This window comes from Barbus barbus, assembly GCF_936440315.1.
Source record: "Barbus barbus genome assembly, chromosome: 33".
Lineage (NCBI taxonomy): Eukaryota > Metazoa > Chordata > Actinopteri > Cypriniformes > Cyprinidae > Barbus > Barbus barbus.
In genome coordinates this window covers 980,701-991,844 of record NC_136761.1, presented here as the reverse complement: position 1 = coordinate 991,844, position 11,144 = coordinate 980,701, and the positions used below count along the sequence as shown (strand labels likewise).

The following is an 11,144-nucleotide window of genomic DNA, read 5'->3' as shown; positions in this document are numbered from 1 at the left end:
GCTTTCAAGCACCATGTTGACAATGTTTCATTTCAGGAGCAGATGAGGATGCTGTTAATGTAGATGACAACAAGGCTCCCCCCGAACAAGTTGTTCGTGAATCACTGGAAGCGTCAGAGGAAGCGTTGGTCAGGCCGTACGACCTATACGACCTATATTCATAATGGCCAGTGCAGGTCACAGAAATGGTCTTCCACCCATCTCCCTCCTGTATCTTGTCACGGTTGAAGGCACTGTTCAAAACCTGCTTTGTAGTGTTGGGCGATATGCTCCATGGTCATATCGTCCTATTTGTATTTGACATGACAACAGTTTAATAGAAACAGTTACTACAAGGTCTCACACAGCATTCTGAGATGAGATATGGACACCAGCTTCGCAGTAAAAACCACAGTCTTTCATGCGATGAGTGATTCATGCCACAGTGATTTCATGCAATGAGATACCCAGACAGTTGAAAGAAATGCTCAGTCTCCTATACTTGTCGTTGTAGTCGGAGAGATGCAGACAGAGATGGTTCCAGCCCCTGGCGGTAGGTCGTGATGAAGGCCGACTCTTTGCGTTAGTACAGTTCTTGACTGAAGGTGAATGAGGAACGAGTGTGTAGGATCAGTAGTCCGGGAAGAATGAGCGGAGGAGAAGAGACTGGTGTTGGCATGACAGTTATAATGTAATACGGAGGAAGTGAGATACAGTGATCACAGTTAGTGTTTATTAGTTTATAATTCATTTCTATGACCAGCTACAACTGGTTTATATCAATTTCAATATCAATACTCATATGGAACATTGTGTGGCCAAGCCTCTTTCTTTAAATCCTCCTTGTTTAGTCGGGTCCCACTATTGTACTTACAGGGACAAATTGACCCATTTTTAACCTTCTTTTATCCTTTGGTTCCTAAAGGAAGGGTTCCTTCAGGTGGTGGCAAACAGTAGATTTATTTATTTTTCTTTTACCTTCTGTTACATCAAAACAATCGGAAAGACAGGGCACAAAACATGTTGTTGCAGCCCCTGCCTTTCATATCTGTATAGTAGAGAAAAGCAATTCTAGTGTTTGTTGTCATCTAGTCAAATGATCTAAGACTACAAGTAAAGAGATGGAGTAAACTCGTCCTCTAAAGCTTTTGGAGCATTTTTATTAGACGTTTTTACTAGAATTATTAGTATTTTTTAAAAACTGATTTAGGGTGTAAACCCCCTTTGGATCAGGATATGTGGATGTGTGGCTTGATATAAGGAGTTAGGGTGGGGAAAAAATCAAATTCAGTTACACTTTATTTTGATAGTCCACTTTAGACATTCTACTAACTATAAGTAACTTTGCAACTACATGTCAACTAATTCTCATTAATTTGGTACTACGTGTCTACTGACTCTCAGAGTAGACTGTCAGGTTTAGGGTTAGTAGAATAAGTTGACATGTACTTGCATAGTCAGTATGTTGTATGTTGTGGATCCATCCAAATAAAGTGTTAGCAGATATTAAGCAGACAGTCTACTAATACTCTGATGACTGCTAGTTGACATGTAGTTGGAAAGTTACTTACTGTTAGTAGAATGTCTAAAGTAGACTATCAAAATAGTGTTACCTAAAATTCTCATGTTTGCTTCCAAAATAAGGAACAACTGGAGGGAAAATGGTGTTAATATTCAAGGTGGTAAAACTGACCGTGAGTTCCTACAGAGGGCTTAAATAGCAGCAGTTTCCTGAAAAGAAAGTACTAAAACCCAACCCTCTGAAATGAATATTATCTTAACCAGTGTCCAAGGTCCACTGCGATAAGAACAACTCACCTGACGTAGAAACATCTTATATTACCACCAAGAAGGCATCTGATTACTATTGATGGCCACAGAGTAATGTCAAAACACAGGTGTGTTTACCTGAGACAATGAAAGCCAACCTGAAGCTTAGAGCAATACATGGGCGTTCATGTATCTGGCTGTCGGTGTTTGTTTTCCAGTGCTGCTTCCAACTAAGCGCTTCCTTGATTTACTGGACTGCCTATGTTGAAGTCAGATACTTTGACAGAGTATCTAATGAAACAGTGGGCAGTATATGTGAGTGTGGCTTGTTTGAACCGGACTCACTCTTGGATTCAGCTTCTGGGCTTCTTGTGCTTCCCAATTCAGATCCTCTGGCGTGCGCGAAGAACACTACTTTCACCGCAAAACACCAGCCATGGATTGCCCTGATCAAAAAAGGACACTGTACACATTCACAGAAGATACGAGCTGCCCAGCGACAAGGAGCCTCTGCGGTGGTAATTTACAACATAGATGGGACGGGCAACGACACTAACCTGATGGCCCATGCAGGTAAGAGAGTTTCTCTGTCTGGCAATACAAGACAAGTCAGTTTGTGTTAAAGTATCTTACAGAATATTGTGCTGGAGTGTCTTACAGCACGCAGAGAGCAAGGCTAAGGTCATTCTCACAAGTAAACAACTCCATTAGATGTTTAAGTAGTGGAAGAAAATAATCTTGAGAGGTTTAATCTTATTATAACCTCATTCTAAATTATGACTTATTCTTACTCCCAAGGCATAAAAGCATGGTCAAGCACCTTGCGAGTGAGTATTCATTTGAGAAGATGTGGCTATATCAACTGGGAAATTCATTGTTTTTGACTCACTAGTATCAGTGTAATTTACATGAAACTTGATCTTACTTGACCCGAGCGTCTAATACTATTGTGGGATTAACTATAATAGGATTAAAATTGTAAAATAACAAAGGGTTGTTTTAAATGATGACTTATTCTTACTCCCAAGGCATAAAAGCATGGTCAAGCACCTTTCGTGTGAGTATTCATTTGTGAAGATATCACTATATCAACTGAGAAATGAATTGTTTTAACAGACTCTTTGTTTTAATCAGTTTAGACGCCATATTGAATCTAGCGCGGATGAAAGCGAGGCTGTGAGGGACAGATGCTCTGGATAAAGGTCATAGATCAACTTACAAAACTGTTTTATGGAGGGTTTTTGCTTTGGAAAAACATTTAGTTGAATAATCAGTATGTGGTTAAACTATAGTACAATCCACTGAACTATATGATCCGTCCCTCAAGCCTTATTTTCATTCTTTTCAAAAAAATTAAATAAAAAATATAAATAAAAATACCATGACTAAAGAGTATGTATGTATATACACACACACACACACACACACACACACATATATATAGTGTGGTTATGTAAAGACTCACCTGAGTGGTATACACGTAAGAAAATGAATTGAGTGAACTACTCTCTAAAACTCAGAGTAACACTTTAGAAGAGGGAGCACTTATTCACTAATAACTATGACTTTTCCCTCAATAAATTCATAATTTGCTGCTTATTAGTAGTTAGTAAGGTGGTTGTTAAGTTTAGGTAGGATTAGGGATGTAGAATAAGGCATATGCTTAATTAGTATTAATAAATGGCTAATATTCTAGTAAAATGAATGCTAATAAGCAATTAGTTAAGAGACCCTAAAATAAAGTGTTACCAAACTCACTAGTATCAGTGTAATTTACATAAAACTTGATCTTACTTCACTTGAGTGTCTAACACTGTTGTGCTTTCGGTACTTAAAGTACATGAAGAACAGCAATGCTAACGCTAGCTGAATAACTACCGAACGCACCATTAGTAATGACTAGCAATGCGTTTACCATGCTTCAGCGTTTGATGGGTTATAAAGAGTTCATGTGAGCATAACCTGACCATATACAGTCATGACCGCCCTGGGAGCATGTGATTACTGTATGAATAACTCCAAATCTACTTTCTGCTTTTTACATTTCAGTGGCATCATATCATAAAATAACTGTCGATGAGCAGTTATTGACCCCCCCCCCCCCCCCAAAAAAAAACCCTGTATGTCTGGCAGTTAATTTTAATGCAGTTAGCATTATACATGTTAGATATTTGTAATTTTTACACTAATTCAGACAGTTCAGATCTCAGTAATTATGATATGCTGTTGCATGATCTGAATCACATCATTCCATCACGACTTGCCAAAAATACATGAACTGAATGAGTTGTGTATGTAGATATATTTCAAAATTATTACAATATTACTACAAACATATTTCAACATTGTTCCAGCTGTAGTTCAGGTGTGTGTTAAATGCTGGTATGTCCCTGTGACTGCCGTTGATTGTTTGTTTGTTCAGTACAGATATGGCACTGTAAACCTGAGTTGAATTTTACCCGAGGCCGACAGAATGAGTCCCACTTCATTCCCTGAACTGCTCAATGCTGTTGTTCTGTGATGTGTTTTCTCCAGACTTTATGTCTAGCTTCATATCTGGCTGCAAGATATTTGGATGACTATTTGTAACTAGCTGACGTATCTGGATGGCCTCACTTCAACCTGGTATTAAGATGTCTTTGCTTTAGTGTAGGAAATATCAGTTTACATCTACAAACTTCTAACAATGGTCAAAATCCCAGAGATTAATGCAAAACAACAACAACATATTCCATATGACATGAAGTCATATTCCTTTGACCAACAGTTTTTTACAGACCAGTACCATTTAAACTAAGATGTTTTAGTATGGATTTTCTATTGTCATGTCATGTAGTTTTAAAGATGTTTTTAATCTATGAAATAAAACAGATACGTTTTTCAGTTCTTGACAATCCTTTTAATATTCAAATAATCAACACGGCCTCTCTGCAGTCCAACCGACAGGGATTTGTCATAGTGATGGAGAACTATATAACACTTTATTTGACTGTATACTTACTATAGTAATAACAGAAAATCATGCATAATCATATGCAAAAAGTCTTAACCAAACCCTAATCCTAACTCTATAGTAAGTGCATGTTGTTAAATACTATTACTCATGCTTAAATATATAATTATACCGTATATAACCAAACTGTAATCATCTAGTGAGATTTTTTGTACATTATGCAAAAAGAGTCCAAAGCATGCATGAACTTGATAGTAGAGTTTTCCAGTGAACCTGTCGTGGTTAAAATTGCAGTGTTTTATTTCTACAGGTGCAAAAGGTATAGTTTCCATCACGGTTGGCAATATTCTCGGCACAGAATTGGCTAACCTGGTGAAGAATGGCTCAGATGTGTATGTGACGATCATAGCGCCCAATCATAATGGCCTGTGGTACAGAAGCAGATGGGCATACTTGCTGTCCCTCACCTTCATCAGCGTAATGGCCATCACCATGTTCTACTTCGCTTTCGTCTTCATCAAACAAATCTACAGAAACCAGCAGCTCCAGATGGAAGAGGTACAGCGCTCAGCCGCTCTGAAGTCACTGGAGTTCAGAGTCAAATTCAGAAATCCTGTTGTGTCATTCATTTCTGTGCAGAGGGAGATGAAGAGAGAGAACGAAAAGGCCATAGCAAAGTTAGAAGTGCGGACCCTGCGGACGGGCGACCCGGTACTGTGCCTTACAGACGGATCAGACAGATATGTGTCCCTGGAGCACAAAACCAGTCTGAAGTCGCTGGCGTATATTTGTAGCAATAAACAATACATTGTATGGGTCAAAATTATACATTTTCCTTTTATGACAAAAATCATTAGGATATTAAGTAAAGATCATATTCTATGAAGATATTTAGTCAATTTCCTACCGTAAATATATCAAAACTTCATTTTTGATTAGTAATATGCATTGCTAAGAACTTCATTTGAACAACTTTAAAGGAGATTTTCTCAATATTTAGATTTTTTTGCTCCCTCAGATTCCAGATTTTCAAATAGTTGCATCTCAGACAAATATTGTCCTATCATAACAAACCATACATCAATGGAAAGATGATTTATCTAGTTTTCAGATGATGCATAAATCACAATTTATAAACATTGAACCTTATGACTGGTTTCGTGCTCCAGGGTCACAAACGAGTGTGTTGAGTAACTGTATTTGAGTTAGTCTGTGTGTTTGTAGGAGGTGGAATCGGAGGACGTGAGCTGTGTGGTGTGCACCGACTCGTTCAGACACCATGAACGGGTCACTGTTTTACCCTGCAGGTGCATAGCATTTCAATTTCCATGCATTTTGACTGTTTTCACTATTGAAACAGAGCATTAGATATTATATCAAGCAGAGATTCCGTTGAATGAAAGGCATGTGTTTTGTGCCACACATGAGGCATGTCTATAGAGAAGACATTAAATATAAAAAGTTTGTTCTTTTATTGGTGACACTTTACAATAAGGTCCCATTTGTTAGAATTAGTTAACTATATTTGTTAACATAAATTAACAAATTAGAAACATTTACTGATCTCAGTTAATACTATTTTCAACATGTATTAAGACATTTATAACATCAAGAGTTGCATCTGTTAAAATTAGATGAAGGACCTGAGCTAACATAAACTACACTGTAAAAAAATTGCTGTACAATTTACAGAAACTTACTGGCAATTTAAGTAAGACTGTAAATTTACAAAATGGTGCCTGTGCTTCAGTCAATGATGAGCCACAAACACTGATGTTCTGCTGCTTTATTTAAAGACAGTATCTGTAGAGTTGCTGATACAGTCATGGTCTCTTTGTTAAGTGCTTTAGTACATGCATGTGTGCTATAGCTGATGATAAACTGCAACGATTTGAGCTAAAGTCATGTTTTAGTAACTTTACTATTACAAATCAAGACATATTCCTTCTCAGTGGACTCAAATGAAATAAGTTAACCAAATGTTTACAAACCATCACAACAATTTTACAGCATGCAAGAGTTTGCTGTATTTTTACAGTACAGTTGTAATTATTGATTTACACAACTTTTGTTAATTTACCAACCAAAAGTGCCAGTAAGTTTCTGTAAATTGTACAGCAATGTTTTACAGTGTAAGTGAATAGTTGTATTTTTACTAACATTAACAATGATTAGTAAATACTGTAACAAACATATTATATTATATTATATTATCAGTTAATGCATTAACTAACCGTATTTAAACTTTATTGTGTTGTATTTTTAAATACACAGTGCACTAGTTATTTTCTCTGTTTTTTTATTTATTTATTTTTGTGTAACATGAATTAAATGAAAAAAAATTGTAATGAAAATTTGGTAACACTTTACAATAAGTTGTCATTTGTTAACATTAGTTAATGTATTAACTAACATGAACACTATTTATTAATCTTTGTTAATGTTAGTTAATGTTAAATACAGTTGTTCATTGTTAGTTCATGTTAGCTCACAGTTAACAAACACAACTTGTGATTTTAATAATGCATTAGCATTATTCATTCTTCTATCATTCTTAGTTCAAGTTTACTAATGTTGCTAACTAATAAACCTTATTGTAAAGAGTTACTGAAATTTCTCTTTTCCAGACATTTCTACCATAAGAAGTGCATTGAGCCGTGGCTGCTGGAACACCCCACCTGCCCCATGTGTACATTTCACATCCTCAAATACAAGGTGAGCTTGGCAAAGCCTGCAGAGTCGTCTTCGTTCAGGAATGATGGATGCTGTGGGATTTACGGTTTGTTGCTGTATGTGTTCAGACTGATGAGGAGAGCGATGAGCCTTCATCATCTTCATCATCATCAGGTGACACGTTCCGTCTAGCTGTGATCAGAACAGAGCAGCTCCTCACATCAGAAAACACAGACAGTGAGTCGCAGCTGCTCTCTTCTCTCTTCTGTGATGAATAGTGGATTACGTGAGAGAGATGAACAACAAAACACTTCCATTGCATGGAAATACACATTCAATTATATACACCTTCAAACTGTACCGATTTTTATAACAGATATTTTGTTTTCTTGCATAGTAGTACATCTTTTAGCAGTGAAGTAGATGTTCTCACAGCTCCTGTAAGTTTATTAGTAAAACAGCACAACTTCTCACCCAGTCATCTCTTCATCAGACACAGTGTAGTAAATATTGCACTATTTTACTAATAACATTTCTGGAAGTTCAGTATGTGGACATCTATACTTTTATTATTATTTTTAATTAAACCATTATTAATTAATACTAATTAAACCATATTTTAATGATTATGAAAGTGATTATTAGGTCAATTATTTAATTAATTAATTGGATACATTTTTTTATAACATTTAGATTTTATAACAAAACACATACATTTAAATGGCAGCAGATTATAGCGTTTCATTGGTCTGTTTTATATTATTGCCTGCTGACTGGAAATTAAATAATAACATTGTGGTGCACAGTCTTTCAAGGCTTGCTGGTTAAAAAGACCCAGTTTGCATGAATGCATTTGTTCCTCCTCGGCTGGAGACTCACTATACTTAATACTGAGTGCTGATGCTTGGAAACAAGGACTGGGACATTTTCCAAACAGCAAACACATTTAGTAAAAACACAATAAAATAGTATTTCCAGAAAAATTATGCAATCATACTAAAAACAAAGATTGGACTAAAGGTCATCTAGTGGAGAATGACTAGAAATGAAATAAACACAGTATATAAATACACAAAAGTAATAAATATGTACATAAATCTATCAACAACAACAAAAAAAATCACTTTATTTTAAGGGCCAGTTCTCACCATTAATAAACCATTAACTACGAGTTTTTTTCTCACTCAACTCCTAATTTGCTGCTTATTAATAGTTAGTAAGGTAGTTAAGTTTAGGTATTGGGTTCGGTTAAGGGATATAGAATATTATGATCATGCCAATATGTTAATGACAGGCATGCTTATAAGCAACTAGTTAATAGTGAGAATTGGTCCCTACCAAAAGTGTTAATAATGTAGACTGGAAGCTTCATTATCAAACAAACGAACGAATGAATGAATAGATACATCCTTGTGTGAGCATCACACTTGGCAATCAAGCTCTTTCTGATTCTGAAATGAAATGCATTTCTGCTGTAGAGAAAGGATTATATAAATCTAAATGAATAAAAGAAGAAGAGATCCAGCAGTGAGCTGATCGGTGTTTGCTGTTATCAGCGGCGTGCTGGACTGGTGTGTATCTGCTGTTTACTGAGGGCTGCTGGTTAATGATTTGTCTTTATGACCGCAGCTCTTGGACGTCCATCAGACAGTGAGCTGGAGATTCAGACACAACACATTTATGAGAACATTGCATTTGAAGAAGAAGCAGAGAGAACGGAGCATCAGGACATCAACAGCCAGGATTAACACTACTGTAATATAACACTACTGTAATATGACACTACTGTAATATACACTACTGTAATATAACACTACTGTAATATAACACTATTGTAATATAACACTACTGTAATATAACACTACTGTAATATGACACTACTGTAATATGACACTACTGTAATATACACTACTGTAATATAACACTACTGTAATATGACACTACTGTAATATGACACTACTGTAATATACACTACTGTAATATAACACTACTGTAATATAACACTACTGTAATATGACACTACTGTAATATAACACTACTGTAATATAACACTACTGTAATATGACACTACTGTAATATAACACTACTGTAATATAACACTATTGTAATATGACACTACTGTAATATAACACTACTGTAATATGACACTACTGTAATATAACACTACTGTAATATGACACTACTGTAATATAACACTACTGTAATATGACACTACTGTAATATAACACTACTGTAATATAACACTATTGTAATATGACACTACTGTAATATAACACTACTGTAATATAACACTACTGTTTCAAATATTTCTGCATTCATCACCAACAGGCAACATGTGTGCAAAGTGTCAAAACAATAGACATATCCAAAAACAAAAGTGACAATAATGGAATAAAATAATAGTAAACCTAAAATCAGAGGTTCAAAGTGTGACAGACTATTTAATAATAATTGTATATTGTTTAATTAATGGAGCTGCCATAGCTTCATTCACTTTTCAGAAAACATTGCAGCTTGCATAACTGTCATGAACTCAGTAAAGATGCAAGTTAAACAAGGATACAGATCTCTTTTAATGCAATAACAAGAGCAGGTTTTAACTGATATATGTTTAATTAGCTGATGCTCATTGTCCAGTTTCTGCACAGCTAGTTCCAGCAGGTCTGGACTGCATTACACTTCCATACTTCTTCATATTACTTATGTGAGACATCAAAACACTGACCAAATATACAAGACCTTAGATCATTGCTTCATTAAGAGCTTAAGCTGTCTTAAGGAAACAGTCTTTTTGTTTTTGATAACGCCTCTTAGGTTTATCATCCAGTTTCAGTGATGAAGCAATAATACTCCCAAGAGACTTGAAGCGATGTACATTTCAATATCCTGACCATTGATGGTTAAAGGCAGAACAACATTTAGTCTCTGCTGGAAATCAAGCACCATTTCCTTTGTTTTTAAATGGGAGGTCTAATTCAGTTATTTACACTGCTAAAGAGTTGGATTCTCATGATAAACATGGCCAACATTCGGACGTATTTCTGTGCCAAATACACAGAAATCTGTGTTTTGTTGGCAGTCGGCGCTCAAGTGCTCATCAGTCTTTAGCTCTGCCCACAGCCTCCAGGAGCTCGGCTGTTTTAGAGAGAATAGTAAAGCTGGATCTTTCTTTCATAAATCTGATAAAACTAAACACTCTTTGGAGATATAAGGATAATGCAACTCTCTAGCTCCTCAAGATTAACACGAGAGCAAAACTCTGTCTGTTATGTCCCCTCAAAGATATTCAAACAATGTAAACAAGTGGAACAATTGTATTAAAAGCATAGTAGTATGGAAATTAGGTGTCCGAGTACCAACCGCTCAACAGTTTTCCTGGCAATCTTAAATTCAACTGTTTTTGGCACTGGAATAATAATTGAAAGAACTCTGCATATGTTTAAGAGCCAGCTGAAAATATCATACTGATGCAAGAGTGTTAGCATCTCACTTTAGAAATGCAGCTGGGTAACACTTTATTTTAAGATGTCCATAATGCAGAGTAATTACCTAGTTAAGTACTTAGTAGTAGCCGTTGTACTTACATGAAACTAAATGTACTTACCATGTAACTAAGTTATGGAACAGCCCGTAATTACAGTTAGTAATTATGTAGATGTAATAGGCAGCTATACTGTTACACATATGTATCAGACCGAGTCTGTTACACAGATACTTATGTAACCAAAAGATTGTTAAATATGTGTTGCAGACTTACAATGTAGTTATA

At 35.8% G+C, this 11,144-nt stretch overlaps 1 protein-coding gene across 1 annotated transcript; it reads left to right on the top strand.

Annotated features, from left to right (window-relative positions):
• Nucleotides 1-1,895: 1,895 nt before the first annotated feature.
• rnf128b (ring finger protein 128b) lies at nucleotides 1,896-9,673 on the top strand (the record flags this gene model as incomplete). The annotated part of the gene is made up of 7 exons (XM_079390018.1): nucleotides 1,896-2,322; nucleotides 5,013-5,260; nucleotides 5,342-5,413; nucleotides 5,927-6,009; nucleotides 7,330-7,417; nucleotides 7,504-7,612; nucleotides 9,005-9,673. The coding sequence occupies 7 exons, from the start codon at nucleotides 1,896-1,898 to the stop codon at nucleotides 9,121-9,123; spliced, it is 1,146 nt and encodes a 381-aa protein (XP_079246144.1). The 3' UTR covers nucleotides 9,124-9,673.
• Between the last annotated feature and the right edge of the window lie 1,471 nt (nucleotides 9,674-11,144).